The following is a 21,513-nucleotide window of genomic DNA, read 5'->3' on the forward strand; positions in this document are numbered from 1 at the left end:
CGTAATAGATAGGCAACATTTTTAAAGCAGTTATAAATGATTAAAGCCAACTAGTGTGATGAGTTGTCCATTTTGGCCCACTAACATTTTACAATATTGCGATTGGAGTTTAATTTCAGTTTGTTAACAAGTGATAAATTAGTTATTCTAACCGTATGTAGTATATAATATGTATATGTATATATATGTTATCGTATATATATATATATATGTATGTATATTTTTCAGGCATATATCTGAATGTAGATAACGTGTAAAGTTTATTGTTATGAACTAGTTGAACAGCTGCTTAGAACATTTGCTTGTCGCTTGCTTTTCTCTCTGTTAAGTTTGTTTGCAGGTTTGCTAAAATATTTCTGATTTAGTTCCTTTTCCTATACAGATTTAATATCACGTTGATCGCTTACACTTTTTGCTTCTGTTACACGTACTCTTTCACTTATATTCATATCCATTTGTGTACCCTTTTGGCGTGCATCATATTTGAGTTTCAAACTACTTTTAGCCGAATAAGTTAACAATGGTAGAGATAGTTTGTTATATATAGTATAGAATAGATAGACAATAAGTAACAGAGAATACACTGGTAAAATTTAGATATGGCCAAATTAAATACACATTTTCTTTACAATTTTAACAGAGACATGCATTCCAAAGTGTCCTGTCCACGGTGCACCGTTCACGGTTCATGGTTATGCACAAATTGCTCAAGCTGTTTATGCAACTGGTCCTTATAGTGAATCTTATGCTTGCTGAGGACCGTCGCGCATAGGCACTGCAGCGAGATGTAGTTGAGCAACGGTATGGTGTTGGTGGGATTGGATGCTATGGAATCGTATGGTCGCTTCTCCGCCCGATTCGGTTGATCGATGTCCGCTCCACACTTAAGTAGCAGATGCACAATCTAAAATATAAACAATTCTTTAAGCATATACCATACGAATGCAAGTTCTTATCTTACCTCGTTGTCGTAATTGTAAGGCTGGCAGGCTACATGTAGGGGCGTTGATTTGGCTTCGTTTTTTGTATTCACATCAATCCCACACTCGATGAGCAATTTAATAACATCCGCATTGGGGAACACAGTCTTCTGCAAGCAGCAATATGATATGGTTAATAATAGAAAAACATTGGGTGAATGCGATCAACCCACATCGGCAAAGTTATCTTCTGTGATGTAACCGCTTTTAATAACATTTAGCCGAGAGGCGCCCAAGTGGAGCAGGGTGTCTGCAGTGCTGGCGCTTCGCACGTTGCCAACAACAACTGTTTCGTGAACAGCATGATATATTAGCTTATGCTGAGCCTCTGTGTGGACGGTATTTATCAGCAAATAGATGAGATGTGCTAGGCAGCGCAATACTCGGTCATAGTTCTCCTGCTGGCGTCGAAAGACGGGTCGCACTTGCAGCAGGTCCTTGACCTCGACAGCGCTTTCAGCGAGCGTGCGAAATACTCCCAATACATCGTCAAATCTGGGCAGTAAATTATCCTGATGCATAAAACGAGCTCGTGCATCGCTGCGTATGTGGCTGGAATTGCGTACATGGAGATCTAGCATTAGACGCACCAATGCCTGGGCAGCGAAGCATGTCTCGAAATGCAATATGGACCAATTGGATACTCGCACCTCGAGCAAAAACCGCCACAGATCGATACAGCGCTGGAGCTGCAGAGAGTCCGCATATGAAGCACCCCTGAATGTCAAACGGAACAACATATCTTTGTGGGTCAGGCCCAGGACCCGTTCACAAATCAATAGACTTTGCGTCCGCATTGCATCCATGTCCGTGGCAATGTTGTCAAGCTCCTCTAGAGTTGCAAACTCCACGGCATTCTCATAAGCTTTTCGCAGTGGAACCTTTGGTTTCTTCTCAATGTAAGGCGTATAGGCGGCGCGTATGTGATGGGCCATTCGCCAGTGAAGGATGCAGACGCGTGACTCATTATGCTCATCAAGAAATGTAGAGCCCATCAATTCGTGTGCCTCGGCGATGCGTTCCACTGAGTAGTTCAATTCCTTTTTCAAATAGTCGAATATCTGATGAGCGCCCTTTAGGCAAGCAGTTCGCAGCGCATCGTCACCATAGCGACTCTTTGCAAATGGATCGGCTCCTTGCTCTATTAGCATTCTGGTGGTGTCGAGCCGGTGCTCCTGTATGGCATAGTGTAGTGCCGTTTTGTCCTGTATGTCGCGAGCATTGATGTCGGCCCCTTTGCGCACCAGATACAGGCAAAGCTGCACTGACTGCACCGAATTGATAAGGCAGGTGCCGCCATTGATGTTGGGCTTTTTGATATCAGCACCGTTTTCCACCAGAAATTTAACTAGACAATTTAACAAGCAATGTGAATAAATAAACCACTTGATTATATAAATAGGTTAATCAGACTTACCAATATCCGTGTGAGTCATGTAACAGGCACTACGAACGGGCGTGGAACCCGAATCCGATATGGCATTAATGTCACATCCGATTCGCACCAGATACTTAACCATGGACAGTTTGCCAGACACGACAGCCGCCCAAAGGGGTGTCACATGGTGGAAGCTATTATCCTCAGGCACTTCATAGTGTCCACGCTGCTCAATGTCCGCCTCGCAAATGGTTATGAGATACTCTGCAATTACTACTGCGCCACGTTTGCAGGCAATGAAAAGTGGCGCACAGCCATTGCGTTGCTTTCTAACCACTTCGCGTCGGGACTCACGTGGATGCCTGCAATAAAGTAGGGAAGTGCGATCATGATGATTATAAATTATTTGGACTGCTCGTCGCCTGCTGATAAGAGACGCCTGTCTCACGACATAAACAAAACAAAGCAAAAACCATAGCAATGAAAATATTGATTATGCGGTAATTGGTCGCTCTTATCAATGGACGAGAAAACGTACGACTAACTTGGTTAACTAAACATACACACATACACATATTCCTACATCTGCTATCACCCATACATACTTTTCGAGCTCGTGGCGTAAATGGCGCGGCAAGATGGAATCCTCATGGCTACGTTTACACTCCTCGATGAGCTCATGGTTAAGTTTAGTTATTTCCATTTTGGGACTGCTCTGTTTGCGTTCGTTGGCCATAGGGCTGGAGTGCCCCTGGAGCTGATAACTGCCTTCAAGTCTGGAGTTCATTGCCAGTGCACAATTTCATTGCCAATTGCCGAATAATGTACACGTCCTTTGGTCGAAATTTAATTAGGTTGCGTTGTGTGTTCGTTCCAAGGCCTTTCAGTTTTTGCTCTGTGGCCCAAGCACTTTCTTTTTTTTTCTTCTTAATCAATTTTGAATGTATGGGAACATAAAACAGGAGCGAGTTTTTGGACAACTGCAGTGCATAATATGTTTAGAATCTGGGTAAAACTTAATAACAAACAATAAACAGGAAACGTTTTCTTTGACTATTTTTATATTTTCATTTATTTAATGTTTATGTGTAGCAAAAAATACAACAACAAATGACAAAACAGAGTAAACAGCTGTCCCAGACTGCCAGTGTTGAGTAATACTGCCTGTACTGTAAAGCTTGCAAAATCAAATTTCAAAATGAAATAAGGTTATTTCGCAATTCGCATTCGTCGGCTGTTCGCGGATAGTTTCAATCTGTAAATTAAGTTTGCAGCGTTTTAAATGAAAGTCGCCTTTGATTTTCTAGTTTATTTTTGTAATAATGTTACCTAGTTTCGACAGATAGGGAATCTCAGAATGCGTTGCTTTGATATTTAGTTAAAAATCGAAATTGTAGTGCAATATTGGAAATTAATTTTTAATATAAATTGCTTAAACATGAAATCTAAATTAAAAATTTTCCTTACAGTACCAAATGAGTAGAAAATAATATAAATGCACATTTATTAGACTATCGAAGATTTCGATTATTTAAAAGTATCGGTATATTTTAATCGCATATTTCATTTCCTTTAAATATAACGTGCGATGTTGGCATACTGTTTGATGAAAATTTACATCGTTAAACATTTAATAACGTTTGATTTTACAAGATTCAGCAGCTTTAGGAAAGTGTAACATTATTATAGTTTTAAAAAACATGATACAATGTACATACATAGATAATTTGATTTACATATATGAATAAGTAAAACATATTTCTGTAGTCTAAAAATACTGTTGTTTATTTAAGTCAATTATTAAATATCATATACAAATTTTCAGAATATAAAAGCAGAAACTTTTCATATATAAATTAGCCAATTTATTAAATATCCCAGGTCCACACAATTAGGCAGAGTCCAACATCATTTTGCTGATTGAAGTTGTTTAGTATCAACAGGCACGTATTTTCATTTATCTGAATATTGTAAATAAATTAAAAGTATTAGTCAAGAAATAAGATCAGAAAAAAGTTTTAACCTAAATTCTTTTCGTGATCCAAATATTTTCAAATTCGACTCTGATATGTTCATATATACACATACTTAATATTTGGATAAATTTAAAAATATTGTACATACATTCATATTACTCTTTGTACATTTTATTGCATATTTATTTAGTAATTACTATTTTTTTGGCTTTGGCGGAAATTTTTTGAATAAGTTTTACGTTACAATATTACCTATCGACCTAGGAGTTACGATACTCAATCTACACTTTTGTCAGTATTGTAACTCAATTTGGAACTGTTGGCATGGGATTTTAAACTTTTGTTTATTTACTCTGTATGTGCAAAATTAAAATGATTTAACGCAATTTCTATTCTTAACGTTATTTATCCATGTGTTGATTAAATTTTATGTTGTATATTATAAATTTGAAATTCGGCAGATTAGTTACTTCCTTCTCAAATATCCCTTGGAATATCTTGTTCAAAGTTCCATTTCCAGCATGCAAATTGTCTGACAGCGGACTGGAACTATTGTGCAAAAGGAACTTCTGTTATGTAGAAAAGAACAAGCTCATTTACTTGGTTCAGTGAACAACTCTTTTGTTCGCTCACTGATGAACTACCCAAATATACTCCACATGTGCAGCCAAAGTACAACAGCACCATAAAAGCTAAAAATTTGGAAATTATTTACGTGAATATCCAAAGAGACTCTTACAAACGCGTGCTGCTTTATGTTTATGGAGTGTCAGTCCAGTCCTTTGTCATTAAATTGTGTTTGTGTGCGTTTATAAAGTTACGCGGTATTGTTGTTGTGTGCGTGTGTGAGAACATAGCAGCAAATACAAAATTGGTTTTTATATAAGTGCCGTTGTTGTCTTTTAACAATTTCCACGCAAGTATTTGGTAGTGGAACACACATACACATGCACAAAAATATATTGCGTTACTGTGTTACCAGCGCAACAAGGAGACTTCCATGACAACGACAAATAATAACAAGAGTAGCAGCAGCAGCAGCAGCAGCAGCGAAAACAAAAAGAGAAAACGATAAGGCGATAAAATAAATATGCATATGGGCAGACACAATTAAAAATACACCGAGAGCGGAGCGCCATCTACTCAAGGCAAAACAGTTCCAGTTCCCCGCCCAAAGCCACGCACACAGCCACACATCCGCTCATATATATATATATATATATATATATATATATATATACAAATATATATATATATTATACATATATGTATGAGAGCATGTGTGTGTGTGTATGAGCCACCTGCTGCTGCTGCTGCTTCTGCTGCCTGGGTCACTTGGCTATAAGAAGAACAACAAAAACTCTAAAGCGAACATCATCTGTTCATACATCAGCAGTGTTGCTGCTGCTGCTTCAAGCTGCCCCGGTGACAACGGGCAACGGAGGGCAGACTTTGCCCTAGGTTGACGACGGCAGCGATACAAACGGAATAACAACAATAGGACCGGCAGCAGCCTCAACAACAACAACAGCAAAAATATGAATGCCAGCCTCATATATGAGATACTCATGTATTTGAACTCGTTCTATTTTGGCATGTACGCCGCCTTCGAGGTGGGCGTGGGCGTGCTAAAGGCAATCAATCTGAATTATGGCGAAAACATTCTGTCACGTGAGGCAACGATTCTGCTATCGTTGTGCATCATCGAAACGCTGCGCATTGTCTTCGGCCGCAAAAGTAGCCTCAGCGATCGTGGTGAGTAATCCATTGGAGGAGGGTGAGGAGAAATTTACCTTCCCCTTGACACCGTACACACACCAACACATATACGCACACACAATGTAGACTTAAATACATGGATAATGGTGCTTTTATGTTTACTCCTCGCATTTGTTTACTTAATGAGCTGTGCAGTGCGGAGAACTCAACAGTTGACTGAGGAACTGTTGCTGGCTGGAGGCTGTTAGTTGTTAACTATTTAGGTGTTTGGGGGGTGTTAGCTGTGGCTGCTATGATGACATGCTTAAATTATTTGTTGCGGTCCTCATGGAGCGACGAGCGTCATCATTGTTTTATATTCTCATCCCTGTTGACTCTTATTTCCTTTCGCATCGCCTCAACCCCCAGAGCTCATAAATATGTTCACACTCAACGTGGCGTATGCGTAATTTTGTTCGTATCTATAGATGCGAATGTATAACAACAAAGGGTTGCTCACTGGCTTTGAAGTGTTTTCAAAATTTGGAATTATTTCTGTACGGAACTTAAATAAAATGTTCAATTGCACTTGTGAAGCAAAATGTAGAGTCTGCATTCGGTTCATTGAACTGATTTTTCGGGTCAGCAGAGTATATAATCTAGTAATAGTATATAATCTAATAGTTATTTTGAATGAACATTAGCAGAGCATGAACTTATTTAATAGCTTTTTTTTAGGAGCAAACGAATACTCTAAGATTTTCGCAAAGGAATATAAAAGACAAAGTTGTTTATATACTCTTTGTATTCAATATCATATTAAACACTTTCCCACACAATCTATTCACATTCTATTTATATTCTTTTCCCGTTCACAGGCTGGCAAGCAACCGCATCCGTAATATTAACACTGCCCAGTCTTGCTATTGTTATCTACTTGTGTTGTTTTCAAACTTATGTTCTTAAACTCGAAATTATTCTGAGTGCCTTAATGATCACCCTACAAGGTGCTGAGCTAGTTTATGCCAGCATATTCATTTGTACAATGTGTCGACCCGTGACATACACCTAGCAGTTGGTCAACGTTGCCACGTCGATGTCCATGGCCAAGCCAACGGCGGCATTGCTTGAACCTCGATTGGGACTGGCAGCTGCTGCTGGGTATGGAGCAGTACGACGACGACAACGCATCATTTGGTATAGTTACGTCAGGCAGTTTACATTTAAGTTGAGCGATTTTGGTGTAGGCTAAGCCGCCAAAGCACACGCCCACAAACACACACACTCAGTCATATATACACAGTTATACACCCGCACACTCTCACACACGCACACAGCCAACGACTTAAAGGATCTACAACACTTATCGAAGAGGTCTACGTGGATGACAAGATATTATAGATGAACCATCGCAAATACGCTGGCGTATTCCTTCAATTACTCCTCGCACCACGAAAAAACCGCAATAAATCCAAAATCACTTCAATCCAAAGAGGAGCTGATCAAACGCTCTACTAACGAGGTTCGTATAAAAAAAAATCCACCAATATCTTATGTAAGCTCTATTACGTGTAATGCACGATAACCCGACGCGACTCGTCCGTTTCGATTAAAAGCGGCATTTGATTTGAATTCGGAGCGCATTCTTTTGACCGGCCTTTGTCGTCCGCCGCATTTGACTCGGACTCGCTCGCTGTTGGCGTATTTTTATACGCTTATAATGATCTAAAATTATATGCACTCTCCACATAAGTAGTCGCTGTCGTCTCTGCAGTGGCCGCTGCGCCGCTTGGCATCGTTGTCGCTGCTCATTATAGGTGCAATATACACTTCTAATTCTAATTCAACTGTAATAATACTCGCATACACGAAGCCAATCGAGTGGCTGCTAGTGGGTTTAGGCCAGCCAGACACATTGTGGGGCTGTCATTAGACCGAAAGACTTTGGATGATATACATCAGGGGGTTGTAAATACTAGACTAGAAAGTTAAGATGGTAACTGAGCTGAAATAGTAGAAATACTAGAAAATTCGTTAAACTACAACTGAAAGTAGTTAAGACATTTTAGAAATGTTGAGTTAAAGAACAAAAATAAAATTCTGCTCAATTAATTATGATTATAATACATAATGATATAATTGATATAAATTATTTTTAAAGTAAATGAAGTTATATTTAACATAATTATATTGTTAGTTATCAACTGGGAGTAGGTCATTCATTGGGTATCTCTGACCAACATACATATGTAGCTAAATGCAACTCAGAAACAGATTTTAAAGGCGACAACGACCACCAACACATAATTCAAATAAATAACAACAAAATGAGCAGCGACAACAGCAAGAATAACAACAACTAGAACGACAGAGCCAATGGCCAGCACAGCAGGTCCACATTATTATTATGGTCAGTCTAAAAATATAGCGCCCAACGTGAGCAACGTGAACAACGTCGAGCGCGTTGCGATCGCAGCCGGGATCCCAGTGATATAGTGAATTTATTAGATATATCGTATAATCGGGAATAGGACGGGACAGGTGTGAACTAAGTTAGTTAGAATGCCACCAAAGCGACCGCCGCCGCTGGTGCCGAAGAAGCCCAATCCCAGCATGAATTACGAGGTGTTAATCTACTTGAATAGCTTCTACTTTGGCATGTTCGCCTGCTGCGAAATGGCCATGGGACTGCTGAAGGCTATTAATCTGAGCTATACGGGGCATACGCTCGCCCAGGACTCGACGGTGATGATAAGCTTCATAGTGCTGGAGACGCTCCGTCTAATAATGGGGCGCAAGGGGACGCTGGCCGAGCGAGGTAGGCGTCGGGGGCTATCGCTCAGATTGGCATAGTTTTGTTTTTGGCACATTTTCTATTAATAGTTCTTATCAATTTTTGTTTGTTTTGTTTTGTTTTTACTTGACTAATGATTTGTTTTCTCTGTCGCGTGTGTGTGCATTTCTTTTATCTGCAGGCTGGACTGCCATAATGTCGGTCTTTCTGACTGTTCCGTGCTTTCTGGGCGTCTCGTATCTGCTGCTGCTGCAGACCTACAGGCTGCGTCTGGAATACTGCCTTTGTACACTGCAGATCGCGCTCTATCTGACCGAGGTGTGGTACGCCATAGTCTTCGTTTTCTCACTGTGTCGTCCAGTAACTTATGATTAGTAACATACAAGCAACAGTAGTGAGTGGGAGGAGACATTTACAATGTACGACGGGTACTTGACAAAATAATAGAGATAATAGCAATATACAAACAGATAAATTGTGTAATCTGAGATCTGAGATGAAATGAGATGGTCCCCAAAACCAACATATATACATATACATACATATATAACATGTAGCATATAGTATATACACATATATATGCATCTCTACTTGTGTATAGTAAGGTTTATGATAGCATACACATGTATATATAAATATATATAGACATGTATTTAAAACGGTTTTATATATATGAGAATAATTGTTAAAATTTAAGCATCAATTGGAACCAATACAACAAGACCGACAAGCCGAAAAGCTAAAACTTGAATGATTTTCACATTTGTATAACAATTTTTTTGTATACATTAAAACTATACACCTCTTATGCACCCAGAAGAATTCAATCTTTTTGTGTGAAAATTAGAAAAACAAAAACAAATGTCTCGAGCCCTTGAATACATTAATAAGTACACAATTGTAATAACAAAATTCCCAAAGATAATATGTTGTTTGATAGTTAAAAAGAAAACAAAAGCAAAATTGTAAATTCTACAAATTAGTTTATCTCGCAGTTTAAAAGAATTTTAAAACCAATCTAAAACCAGGAATACAGAGAAACTAAAACTGGCCCACGAAAAAGTCTAAAGGCAATGTGTGTACTTTAAAGAAATACTTTATATAAATCTAGACTAAACTATATAGTGTATCTAAGCCGTTCAAGAAGCCATAAAATCAATGTATAAGTAGATGAGATTTGAATCTTAGATGACGATGAAGATACTTAACACATATACATGTTTCTCCACCCCACCCCCCGGCATTCAATCAGTCTCATTGCATTTCATTAAACTCCGCACACCAAATGCTAGTCAAACCATTTCTCAAGATCGTTGAGTCTCCTATGTGGTTCCTTCTCGATTATCCCCCTCTAGTCAAATAACAATCTCAAGCAAACAATTAGTGCAGTGCGAACCCATTAGAAAAGAAGAGTAAACACCTAAAATTAATAAGACACATAACATTAAAGAGTCCTATGTTTGCCACCTTAATTGTAAAATATTTAAATATACATATACATATATATAATTTCTGTTGGGATGCAAAATGTTAAAAAAAAAAAACCATTTTTAAAAGTCGATAATTGAACAACCAAAGAATGTAACACAATTTAGTTATAACGAAAGAAACCAAAAAGCAAACAGATTTTATGACAAATTATATACACTCGATGACAAATACCAATTAAAGAAAATGAATAAGAAAAACTATGTATATTGTGTATTTTGTGTCATTATATGGGTAGTAGGCCCTGTTAGTATCACTCTCATAATTTTCTGTAGCAAGACTTGATTTAGTTCATTTAGTTCAAAAGCACGACGTACACAGTTGTTCCAGATTTACAGGGCCCCTCGTTTCAACTCAACATCTAATATAATTGCGTTCTATAGCCAATTTTAGCTATGGATCAAAAACAAAAGTCTGGTAAGCTCTAAGAATCCATTTTGTGGTCTGGGTAATAAAGTTTTCCCTTCGTCCGGAGCAGTGGAGAGTGTTGTATCATCACAATCGAGTAGCAGCCGTCGTGTAATGTGGAAGGTGCGCGACGGGGAAGAGGAAGTTTTTGATTCGGTGGTTAACTATAGAAGCATCTCGAATGAGTCCAAGGGTTCCTCCAGATCCACTTCCGATCATAACCTGCCGAGCACAAGCAATCCACAAGTCTTGGGCGCTTCCAATAGTAACTTTCAGTTGATAATGAAGGAGCAGACCCCTACACAGGAGTCGCCCTCCAAGTCGGCCACCAGCCTGGCAATACGCTATAAGCCCTCGCACGAGTCAGTGCAGGATTTGGCCACCGCAAAGCGGGCACGTGCTATTGGAATCTGGCATAGTTTGTACGATCGGATACGTAGCAAGAAGTTAGGCGATGAGGAATCACCATCGCTAGCGTTGCGGTACAGGCCATCTCACGAGTCCCTTAAGAATCGACGCAGCAAGGATTTACTCGGGGAGCACTCTTCACCAAGATCGGCAAGCTTGTCCAAGCCCAAGCTCGCTGTTGCCGATCTGAAACTGGAGACGTGTTTCCTTCCGCCCTATCAGACTGCTGTAGTGCGCAAGGTTGCACCCAAGTTTGCCAACCGCATATGTATACTCGATGACAGCGATTCGTGCTGCTCGGGTTCGCTAGAGGTACGAATCCCGTTGCTGAAACCGTCCAAATCAAAAAAACTAACTGGTGCAATCGATTTGTCTACTTCGACTGAGGCAAAGAATACCAACTCAAAGACCAAGCGGCGCACCAAGACGACTGCACCGCCATCAAATGCAGGCACATCGAAGGGGAATGGGACCAAGACCACGGCAACTGGCAACAGCACGAACAACACTTTGCCAACTTTGCGGCAAAGACAGCTAGAACTACATCGTTTTCGCGTGCTAATTGAGAAACGTCGCTTGGAGCTGTTGGATTTGAAGATTGTGCGTGAACGGGCTGACGCTTTGCGCCATGAAATACTATTCCACAAGGACTTGCAGCTGAAGCATAACCAAATCAAATCATACGAGGACAACAACAGCTCCCAGGCCTGATTGAAGGACATTCTGTGCCCTATAAAATTTCTAGTAGCTTTGAAAATCCAAGTAGTTTTATAAAATCGCTTTGTTCAAATAAAACGCATAAAAGCCGCGATGCCTAATAGAACATGCAAATATATGAGTTTTCTTCTAGGCTTTGTCTCATAGCACTGTTAATATTGGCGGTGAAATTCAAATTTGAATTCACAAAAACCGTTATAACAATGGAGAGAAAACTCCACATTTGGGTGTGTCAGCGCTTCGTGTGATTGTCAACGCAGCTGACAACATCTACTGGAATATGCATATCTCTAAGTTCCCAATGTAACGTCAAAGCTAATGCTGGTTCAGCATGTTTGTAAAAATGTGCCGCATCTGCGGAAAAAGTAAATCATGTGAGAAAAGCTTAAATCTTTTCGAGACTAAAAATCAGAAATTAGTGCGGCATATTCAAATGTTGACTGGATGCTGGGTAAGCTACATAAGTGTAAAGGATCAACTTAGTTTTAGTAACTAACCTTAATCAGAGCAGCTTCGGGACTTGCAAGATGCTCCCGGGACAATATGCTTTTGTTGTCAATCGGATCTTAAGCGGGCCATGTCATTTCGAAGGCTATGCATTAAGACACAAAAGAAATGGAAGCCGCACGTTGAAGTAAGCGATATATCATCTCTAAGTGAACAGGATAACCCAAGCCCAAGTCCAAGTCCAAAGCCATCGAATCTCCAGATCCATAATAGCACATATAGAGAAAGTGAGTCGGACGATGAGCCACAAAGCACAGTACAAGTTTTGCTGGAGGAGTGCCAAACCAACAGCAATTGGGAGCGCTCCAATCTAGCCGAGGAAGAGGATCATTTGGCTGAAAGCTTCATCCTGAAGGCAACCACTGACATCGACACCGATGACAGTGAGAGTATCAAAACAGAAGTTCAAGCAAATAGTGCGAAACCCGAGCTTCCCTCGTCGCTAATCCATTGTTCAAACGGCTGTAAAAAACTTTTGAAAGCCAAGCAAGAGGCAACCATTTATATTTGTGAATTGTGTGGCACACATGCAAATAGCAAGGTTTCTTTCGAGCGACACATGCGGAAGCACACGGGGGAACGTCCCTTTGGTTGCGAGTAAGACTTCAATTGAGTGAATATATGGATGTGAATATATATGCATATTGAATTACATTTCGTAGAGAGTGTTCGGCACGATTTCTATCGGCTGCTGAGCTGCGCGCTCATGGTCTCACTCACACGGGAGAGCGACCGTTTCCATGTCGTTACTGTGAACGCCGCTACATGAGCTACACGGGACGACTGAAACACGAGCGGATGCATACCAATGATCGACCCTATGTATGCGCAGAGTGCGGCAAGGCGTTCACCAATTCCTATGTTCTTAAGAATCATATGTTGGTGCATACGGGCGAGCGGCTGTTTAGGCAAGTTAACGAGTCTTTTGTAAGTTTATGCTTTAACCGTTTTTCTAATTGTATCAGCAGATGTGATATCTGCGAGCGCGACTTTCAGCGTAAAACTCATCTTAAAATGCATTATCGTTCTACTACACACAAACTAAACGTAGAGAAGCAACTTACGCCAGATACAAAAGAATGAACTAAGGAAAAACAGCAAATTATATAGATGCATACATGTAGTTGTGGAACAGTGGGAATAAGTATATACATACAAACATACATACATATATAGAATTTAAAGTTTTATTTTGGGGCCAGTGTTGTATTACGACAACAACCTGTTGACGCGTCTGGGCGAATGGTGGTCGGTATTCGTGGGTGTGGGACAGCAGCTGCTTTGTTTACATTCGCAATTGATTGGAATACAATTAACCGGGGCTCGCTGCAAAAAATGCTGCAAAATATTTGCCGCATCTGTGAAATTGATACTGATGCATCTCAGGCAAAAAACCTCTTCGATAGAAGCTCTCGCCAGCTTTTGAAACAAATACAACTACTCACCGGAGTTTCTGTAAGTTAAACAAGAAAACACGAATCAATCACAAGTTGAATAATCACTTAAAAAAACCGTGCAGTTAGAAGACAAACCAGATTTACCTGAGGTTATATGCAACGTCTGCCAAAATGATTTGAAGTGTGCCATAGAATTTCGAGATCGTTGCCTACGCAGCCACAAAAGATGGATGCAGCATCCAAAGGGAATATCCAGCCCTGCACCAACGAGTCCATCTTCCACACGCGTGATTTGTGTACGTCGGAGTGCACGCACTCGTGTACGTTGTGCGAGCGGAGACGAGGCGACGGAAGCACCGTTGAGTCCCATTGAAGTGCTAATCAAAGTGGAGCACCCGAACAGTCGTGTTGAAGATGACAGTGTGGATCATTTGGATACAGAAACTTGCAATGACGCGGCGATCGCCTCCTCGATGGAGGATGAAAGCTATGTACCTTCCATCGAAACCAAACGACGTCGGCGATTGGCGAAAAGCACCAATTCGAAGGAGACTAGCAGTAAGCAAAAGCTGCCTGTATTCTTCTGTGATCAATGCGGTAATAACGTCACGGGCAAGTCAGCCTTTGACCGACATTTGCGTAAACATAAGGGCATAAGACCCTTCCAGTGCGAGTAAGATTACCATGGCTAATGCTAAGCCACTGAAATTTAATACACATATATATTATGATTTCAGGCAGTGCTCAGCACGATTTCTCTCATCCGGCGAGCTGAAGGGTCATCAGGTGATGCACACTGGAGATCGCAAGTTTTCATGCCGCTATTGTGATCGGACCTATGTAAACTACAGCGGAAGACTGCGTCACGAGCGCACCCACACCAATGAGCGTCCATTCGTCTGCGCACACTGCGGCAAGGCGTTCACCAATTCCTATATACTGAAAAATCATAATCTGGTGCACACGGGCGAGCGTTTGTTTAGGCAAGTGTATAAATACAAATATTTATTATCTAAACAGTTAATGTACAATTTGTAGAGTTGTTTCTGTAAGTAGATTGATGATGTTTAAACCCGCTCAGAATCAGGTCCCATAATATTTGCTCTCGTCCCATCTGCGACAGTTAAGGTTTAGTTGACTTCCTTATAGGTCATGAATCGCTTGAGTCGGGCGCCGTTGAATGGCTCTTCGCTGCCCGGTGGAAACTTACGCATCTAATGAATGGGGATATTAAAACAAAAATCGCTGAATTATTTAAGTAAACAATTATTTTTGTTGCATTTGTTGTTAGTTTGTTTAAATACTCCAAAGGTTATATACTTACACATTACAATTGCAAAGCGAATAATTCAAATATAATCTCTATCCGGATACCCCAAACCAAGTTTCTATTAGATATACCAGGAAGACTTGTCTAAAAATACTGATCATGGCATTTAATTTCCGTTGAAATATCAACTTCATTTAGACCATGTCACATTTTTATCAAGTCAGTTTCCATTTACATTTTGATCATGGCGCGTAGTAATGAAATTAATGTATATATTTAAAAACCCCAATCAAAACTTATCTATTATAGCTAAGTTCAGGCATCGATGTAAAAAATTAATTACATAAAACTAATTTCTCTCGAAGCACGTGAACCAAACTACGATATCTTTGTATAACTATAAATTCTCGTTAGTTTTAGTTTTTCATGTTTTGCTTTGTTTTGTTTTGTTTTGGGGTTTGTGCTATTTGGTAAATGTGTTGTGTAGTTTGTAAGTTTTGAGTTTATATGCAAATATATATATATATATATATATATTGATATATATAAGTACAGCGATAAAACTGTGATATTTAGCCGTGTTATCCAGTTACTCAAAGCTGTCAGCGTATGGTGCAATGAAAATGTACAATAAGCTGTTAAAATTTGTTGTGTTGTTTGTGATTATTGTATTAGGGTTCGTCTTTGGCGAATCGTTTCTGTAATTAAACAAAACTTAAGATTAGAATGTGTTATGCTCGAAAACTTATTGGATAATTTAATTTACAAGTGCAACGTCATCAATTCTAGGGCATATGGAATATTAAATATTTACTTAAAATATATATGTGTATTTAACGATTGGTGAGAAATGAACAATAACAGTTTGGAATTGCAAAGGGTTCACTTAATATATATATTATATAAATGTATAACCAAAGGTTTCAAAACATACATATATGTCCGTCCTCGAATGTCTGACAATCTAAGATGAGATTACCTTATAAAATTAATTACATAAGCTAAAAATAAAAGCATCCTGAATTGTTTTTATAAATTGTTGGTGGAACTGCACTGATTAATTTACTTAATTTAGTTAACATCGTGGTCAGTTTTTGGCTAATAATGGGGCAGAGGTCTATTTGTGTAATCGCTTACCATGATTCTATATTTCTCCTTGCAAGCATAATCTGTTTCATCAATATCCAAATAACAGTCGGATTTATATTCAGCTGGCAACGGATTGCCTTCGTATTCGCACAATTTGTGTAGAGGCCGTGCTCTAATAGAGTTCGAAGTATTTTTAATATAAATGAAAATTAATATGAATCAATTTAAACTTTACTTACGTGACAATGATTTTATTCATCGAAGAGGGTTTCTGTATGGGACAGTAAAAGACATCTGGTGTCTTTTTGTCGAAGACAATTTTTCTCATCATATCCTTCTCTTTAAGGATTTTCTTCTCGTTGAGAGTAGCGTATGTGCCACATAATAATGCCATGAAAACAAAGATTGCCAACAGATTGCTCCTCATTTTGAAAGAAGAATCTTTGAGAAGAAAGCGAATTAGGTTAGTAGAAATATTATCTTTGCTCTATGTCATCAGTTGTAACATATACAACATAAATGTACATGATCTTGGGGTCTTGTCTACAGCTGCTCATAACAAAAAAAAAAAAAAAGCTCATAATGATATCATCGATATTTATACCTGACTAAGCGTTTTAAGTATCGCCCACATTGAACTTATGTCAACTTGTGGATGATATTTCTTGTTAGGCCTTATGGCTGAAACATTCCTTACTTGGATTTGTATTATATGCAGTTAAAAAGAGTCACATATCAGATTGTTTTAGATTTGCAATGCTTGGCTTGTTTGTGCATTATTAGAAAAGTTGGCATGCAACCTTGAATGTCTGTATACCATGATCAACAAGTCTTTAGGCCACGATTGAGACGTGTTGCCAAACAGTATTCGAACGTTTGCTAAATTTATTACAGTCTCTTTATGAAAACTTAGCTTTGTACACTTATTTCCACACTTGCTTTGCTTAAGTTTATTTAATATATATCGCCGATTTTAGGTATTGCCTTAAGCAACGAAAATTAAACGCACCTACCTCAGCTCAAACCTAACTCAAACTGTTGCTCTTTGCAACGCGTACGAGTCGAACAAACCGATGCAACCGCTAAGCAATGAAAAAGCTCTTGAAGTCTTTTAGAGGGTATACACACACATGCCTACCTCAGCATGAATGTGTATGTGTGTGTGTGTGTATTGTTTTTACAAACCGGTTTCTTCACCATTCAAAAGAAATAAGCAACTATATACAAATATACTAGTATAAGCATAGAAGAAGAAAGGGAGTATTAAAGCTGTTGCTGTGTGTGACAGACGCAGACAAAATTACCTTCAATTGAAACTTACAAGTTTTTCCCGGCTTTACTAAAGCTAATGCAAGTTAAGTAGGGTGGAACATAGTAATTTTGATTTGCTTTCTTTATTTTTAACTTCATGCACAAGTCGCAGGCGCTTGGAGTTAAGCAAAATGTAAAAATGTTTCTTGAAATAATGTGAAATATTTATTAGCTATTATATCATTATTTTCAGCTTGATTTAGTTAATGAACTTGAAAGTTGACTTCAAATCTAATTGAAACCTGCTATTTTTATTAACCCCTCTTAAGTAATATTGTATGCATATTTATACTAAATATCTTTCAGTCTGGACAGATTTTTGAATTTTTAGCTTGTTTCTTTTTTTTTTTTTTCTCAGATGCGACTTATGTGAACGATCTTTTTCACGGCCAACTCATCTGAAGACTCATTATCGCTCCAATACCCACAAGCAGAATGTGGAAAAGTCATGTGCGTCACAGCAGCTGGCGGTCAACTCGAACGACTTGGACCCTATAAATGGAGTAATCTTGCCACTATCTAATCCTGTTACAGTTGAAGTGCCTTTAAAGCAGTGAAGCTATAATTCCCAATTTTCTAATTAAATTCAACGATGAACCGTTGAACAAATGGAATAAATGCAAGTAAATGATAAAAATATTAATGTATGTACTCAAAGAAGATATAAAATATAATACAAATACTCTAAGTGACCTTACAAATGACTGTTAAAAATATTTGTCTTGTTTTATTAGTTTATTTTGTCGTGATTCTATAATTAAAGTAGATACATTTCTGTGTACCCTTAAAGCGTAGATATGCCTATTTAAGTCATGTTAACTTGTACTCAACATTTCCTTGCTTTGACGGTCTCGTTTACGTTTGTGAGCTCTAGACCGAAAATGTGTAACAAGATGAGTATGTCGTCGAAAGGTTTTGTTGCACGGCTCGCAGCTGAAATTGGAAGACATAGGTTTGAGCTAATACGTCATAAAATAAATAGACATTGTAGAGCTCACCTAAAGGCGCGTTCGCCAGAATGAGTGAGCATATGATTCTTAAGTATGTAGGTGGTGGTAAAGGCCTTTCCACAGGTATCACATGCATACGGTCGCTCATTGGTGTGTGTCCGCTCATGCTTTATCCGAGTACTATTGTCCGCGAAGTATCGATCACAATAGCGACAAGGAAAGGGGCGTTCGCCTGTGTGCCTGCGCATGTGGCTCTTTAATTCAGAGCTTGTGCAAAAACGGCTTTGGCAATTGCTGGCAGAAATTAAACAAGAATTAAACCTATATGATGTTCGTTTCATATTCCTCTTTTGAGTGCTTACGTGCATTCGAATTGCTTTTCTCCACGATGTCGTCTACAGTGCAAGTCGAAGGCCACACGGCCGGATATATTAATTCCGCATTCATTGCAAATAAACATTAGGTTCCCGTGTCGTTTTCGACCTCGTTTATTTTTAATAGTATTTTGTGGCTCTACAGTTTCGTCGTCGTTGACTTCCTTGGTTAATATTATACCTTCGTCACTCCATTCCTTCTCACACAGCATGTAATCTCCGCGAGATGTATTTCCATCGGGTTCGTTAACCAATACATATTGGTCTTCATCAGTGAAGTTTTCTATCGTTTCCAAAGTTCGAACGTCTATTTCAGCTTCCTGTACGACTGTGTCATCATTTATGATGATATCGTATTCCAGTAAATGATCGTGCTTGTCTTGTTCCTCTATGATAATATCGTCTGCAATCAGGTTGGTTTCAATAATCGACTCCTCAATTAGATCATCTTGAGCTTCAGTGCTGTTTCTATCAATTGATTTCTCACAACTGTTGACAGCTTGTTCATCTACGACTGTCTTATACTCCTTTAGCTCGTCCTCAGTTAACGCTAATAGAAGTTCTTGCTGTGTGGCAATTACTTTATCGCAAAATGCAATGGCTTCGCGCAATTCTTTCTGGCAGCTGCTACATATAAGTTCCGGCAGGCATTTTGCATTTTCCAACTGAATTTACGTAAAGGTGTATAATATATATTATAGAATATTAAAATTAGTTTTATAAATTTACTTACGATTAATCCCGTTAAGACTTGAATGCCATAAAGAATATCATTGTTTTTAAAAATTATTAATGCGTTTTGTCTGGCGGTATTTTTGCCACAGAGTCTACAAATATTATTGAGCATTGTATGTATTAATTAAAACATAATTTAACAAAAAACAAATATTTTTTGCGCAATTCAAATATTATTGTAAACAGTGTTGTCTGCATAACAGCTGTTGTTGTTTATTGTTACCATTCACACACGCAGCGCAGCAAGCGACGCCCACTATCTAGTGTTGTAAAATGACTATATGTCTGCTCACAAATGCCCATACATTTTAAATTTGTATCTTTTTGAATGACTTTTATTTCTTCTTTTTCAAAAATAATACATGTTGAGCAATGCAATAAAAATTACCATTTCTGTTTAAGTCACTTCGGAAAAAATTCCATTTTTTTTTAGGATAGAAAATGGATTAAAAAAAACGAATAGTTAGTTGGGTTACTACATATGCGTACTCTTTTAATGTAAATTAACTCTTAGTTTTCTTTTTTTGGTTTTCTTGCTCCAGGTTGCGCTCGTGCGTTCTAGACCGACAATGAGTGGCCAGGTGTGTTTGCCGCATAAAGGTTTTCTTGCACAGCTCACAACTGTAAGTGGAGAATGGGTAAGTCAATGTCTTTAATGTATTGTTAGCTGAATTATCCTCACCTGAAAGCACGTTCGCCGGAATGAATAAGCATGTGATTCTTTAGAATGTAAGCTGTAGTAAATGCCTTGCCGCAACTAGTGCATACATATGGTCGCTCATTTGTGTGCGTCCGCTCGTGTTTCAACCGGGTACTGTAGTCCGTGAAGCAACGGCCACAGTACTGGCAGCCAAAGGGACGCTCTCCGGTGTGCCTACGAATGTGACGCTTCAGTTCTGAGCTGGTGCAAAAACGATCCTGACAAACGCTGCAAATGATTTTTTAATTAATAAACATATCTATTTAAAAATTTATGGCCGTTCGTTAACATACTCGCATTCAAACTGTTTGTCCCCGCGATGTCGGCGGCAATGTAGTTCAAACGCCATGCGTCCAGATATGTGATTACCACATTCATCACAAACGAATATGAGGTTTCCTATACGTTTGCGGCCGCGCTTTTTCTTCCCCTCACTTTGGGCGGCGATCTCATCGTTTAGTACTCTATCCAAAACTGCACACTCCTCATCTAAATTTTTATCAGGCAGAATATAATCTTCGGTAATTGGTTTTTCGTTGGTATCGTCTATAAGTTCATTTCGCTGCTGCTCTTTAGTTGGAGCCTCAAATACTTCGAAGGTATCGACATCCTGTGTTTCAGCTGCCTGTCTAATTAGTTCATCATCAATTTTTATGTTATATTCCAAAAGACCATCATTTTGACTATTTTCCTCTATAAGAATTTCCTGCTCCTCCGCTTGAATTTTAATTACCAACTCTTCATCTGCTACAGGTTCTTCTTCAGTTATAGCCGTGGGCTCTGATTGGGTCTCTGAGGTGATTTTATTAATTAGTGAGTGATTACTACTGCTAGCATATTCCATGACCGCCACTTTATACTCCTCGGATACATTCTGCAGCTCTTCCTCAGTTAACGCTGATAGCAGCTGCTGTTGCGCCGCTATTACTCTTTCGCTAAATCTGATTGCCTCTCGTAATTCTGTCTGGCAACAAATGCATATTAGGTCTGGCAAACAACTTGTATTTTCCAACTGCAATACAGCGCCGTAAAATTAGTTACTTATTTGTCAATTGACGATCAACTTCAAAATAAATATAAATAAATACTTACAATTAATCCCGTGAGAAGTTGGATACTCCACAGCATATGTTTATTTTCAAATATTCTTAATGACTTCTTATACGCAGCATATCTGCCACATACTCTACACATATTTTTAAGCATCGTTTGTATCAATAAAATTGAAAATTAAGAGAAAAATATTCTTTGAGCTCAACAAATATTTTAGTAAACAGCGTCATTTGAAGCAACAGCTGTTTTTCTTAATTATTACCATTCACATGACTGCGTA

The 21,513-nt window shown here is 38.8% G+C and overlaps 9 protein-coding genes across 14 annotated transcripts; 5 read left to right on the forward strand and 4 right to left on the reverse strand.

Annotated features, from left to right (window-relative positions):
* Positions 1-510: 510 nt before the first annotated feature.
* m-cup (ankyrin repeat protein mann-cup) lies at positions 511-3,515 on the reverse strand. The gene is made up of 5 exons (XM_018111772.3): positions 2,964-3,515; positions 2,398-2,720; positions 1,154-2,328; positions 962-1,090; positions 511-904 (listed from the first exon to the last, which is right to left on the reverse strand). Exons 1-5 carry the CDS (start codon positions 3,143-3,145, stop codon positions 680-682), a joined length of 2,034 nt encoding a protein of 677 aa, XP_017967261.1. The 5' UTR covers positions 3,146-3,515; the 3' UTR covers positions 511-679.
* Positions 3,516-4,923: 1,408 nt separating this feature from the next.
* On the forward strand, positions 4,924-7,542 carry TMEM216 (Transmembrane protein 216). 3 transcript variants are annotated; one of them, XM_089256242.1, is made up of 3 exons: positions 4,924-5,049; positions 5,728-6,089; positions 6,911-7,542. In XM_089256242.1, exons 2-3 carry the CDS (start codon positions 5,873-5,875, stop codon positions 7,102-7,104), a joined length of 411 nt encoding a protein of 136 aa, XP_089112368.1. In that variant the 5' UTR covers positions 4,924-5,049; positions 5,728-5,872; the 3' UTR covers positions 7,105-7,542. The 3 variants fall into 3 exon arrangements, with proteins under 3 accessions (XP_089112368.1, XP_089112369.1, XP_017969121.1); XM_089256243.1 differs by having other exon boundaries at positions 4,932-5,049; positions 5,731-6,089; XM_018113632.3 differs by having other exon boundaries at positions 4,936-6,089.
* Positions 7,543-8,146: 604 nt separating this feature from the next.
* Positions 8,147-10,517, forward strand: LOC108660285 (transmembrane protein 216). Its single transcript, XM_018113631.3, has 2 exons — positions 8,147-8,850; positions 9,008-10,517. The coding sequence occupies exons 1-2, from the start codon at positions 8,595-8,597 to the stop codon at positions 9,199-9,201; spliced, it is 450 nt and encodes a 149-aa protein (XP_017969120.1). The 5' UTR covers positions 8,147-8,594; the 3' UTR covers positions 9,202-10,517.
* Positions 10,518-10,543: 26 nt separating this feature from the next.
* Positions 10,544-11,888, forward strand: LOC108660284 (uncharacterized). Its single transcript, XM_018113630.3, has 2 exons — positions 10,544-10,731; positions 10,793-11,888. Exons 1-2 carry the CDS (start codon positions 10,710-10,712, stop codon positions 11,839-11,841), a joined length of 1,071 nt encoding a protein of 356 aa, XP_017969119.1. The 5' UTR covers positions 10,544-10,709; the 3' UTR covers positions 11,842-11,888.
* A 149-nt stretch (positions 11,889-12,037) lies between these two features.
* LOC108660288 (transcription factor Ouib) lies at positions 12,038-13,791 on the forward strand. The gene is made up of 4 exons (XM_018113637.3): positions 12,038-12,298; positions 12,359-12,951; positions 13,017-13,262; positions 13,323-13,791. The coding sequence occupies exons 1-4, from the start codon at positions 12,179-12,181 to the stop codon at positions 13,435-13,437; spliced, it is 1,074 nt and encodes a 357-aa protein (XP_017969126.1). The 5' UTR covers positions 12,038-12,178; the 3' UTR covers positions 13,438-13,791.
* LOC108648964 (uncharacterized) lies at positions 13,467-18,154 on the forward strand. The gene is made up of 4 exons (XM_018097940.3): positions 13,467-13,809; positions 13,874-14,424; positions 14,489-14,734; positions 17,780-18,154. The coding sequence occupies exons 1-4, from the start codon at positions 13,597-13,599 to the stop codon at positions 17,976-17,978; spliced, it is 1,209 nt and encodes a 402-aa protein (XP_017953429.1). The 5' UTR covers positions 13,467-13,596; the 3' UTR covers positions 17,979-18,154.
* LOC108648965 (uncharacterized) lies at positions 14,726-17,243 on the reverse strand. Of its 4 annotated transcripts, none has more exons than XR_016196180.1 (5): positions 17,124-17,242; positions 16,350-16,551; positions 16,159-16,282; positions 15,575-15,719; positions 14,726-14,965 (listed from the first exon to the last, which is right to left on the reverse strand). XR_016196180.1 is itself a non-coding variant. In XM_018097942.3 (4 exons), the coding sequence occupies exons 2-4, from the start codon at positions 16,535-16,537 to the stop codon at positions 14,882-14,884; spliced, it is 396 nt and encodes a 131-aa protein (XP_017953431.1). In that variant the 5' UTR covers positions 16,538-16,551; positions 17,124-17,243; the 3' UTR covers positions 14,726-14,881. The 4 variants fall into 4 exon arrangements, 2 of the variants coding, with proteins under 2 accessions (XP_017953431.1, XP_017953430.1); XR_016196179.1 differs by having other exon boundaries at positions 15,076-15,719; XM_018097942.3 differs by lacking the exon at positions 15,575-15,719 and having other exon boundaries at positions 17,124-17,243.
* On the reverse strand, positions 18,135-19,705 carry LOC149092144 (uncharacterized). The gene is made up of 4 exons (XM_089256238.1): positions 19,479-19,705; positions 18,734-19,410; positions 18,420-18,665; positions 18,135-18,354 (listed from the first exon to the last, which is right to left on the reverse strand). Exons 1-4 carry the CDS (start codon positions 19,590-19,592, stop codon positions 18,237-18,239), a joined length of 1,155 nt encoding a protein of 384 aa, XP_089112364.1. The 5' UTR covers positions 19,593-19,705; the 3' UTR covers positions 18,135-18,236.
* Positions 19,706-19,947: 242 nt separating this feature from the next.
* Positions 19,948-21,497, reverse strand: LOC108658963 (uncharacterized). The gene is made up of 4 exons (XM_018111649.3): positions 21,273-21,497; positions 20,474-21,192; positions 20,163-20,408; positions 19,948-20,101 (listed from the first exon to the last, which is right to left on the reverse strand). The coding sequence occupies exons 1-4, from the start codon at positions 21,384-21,386 to the stop codon at positions 19,984-19,986; spliced, it is 1,197 nt and encodes a 398-aa protein (XP_017967138.3). The 5' UTR covers positions 21,387-21,497; the 3' UTR covers positions 19,948-19,983.
* Between the last annotated feature and the right edge of the window lie 16 nt (positions 21,498-21,513).

This window comes from Drosophila navojoa, chromosome 2 (genome assembly GCF_054131105.1).
Source record: "Drosophila navojoa isolate 15081-1374.11 chromosome 2, UAZ_NAV_1.0, whole genome shotgun sequence".
In the NCBI taxonomy this organism is placed as follows: Eukaryota; Metazoa; Arthropoda; class Insecta; order Diptera; family Drosophilidae; genus Drosophila; species Drosophila navojoa.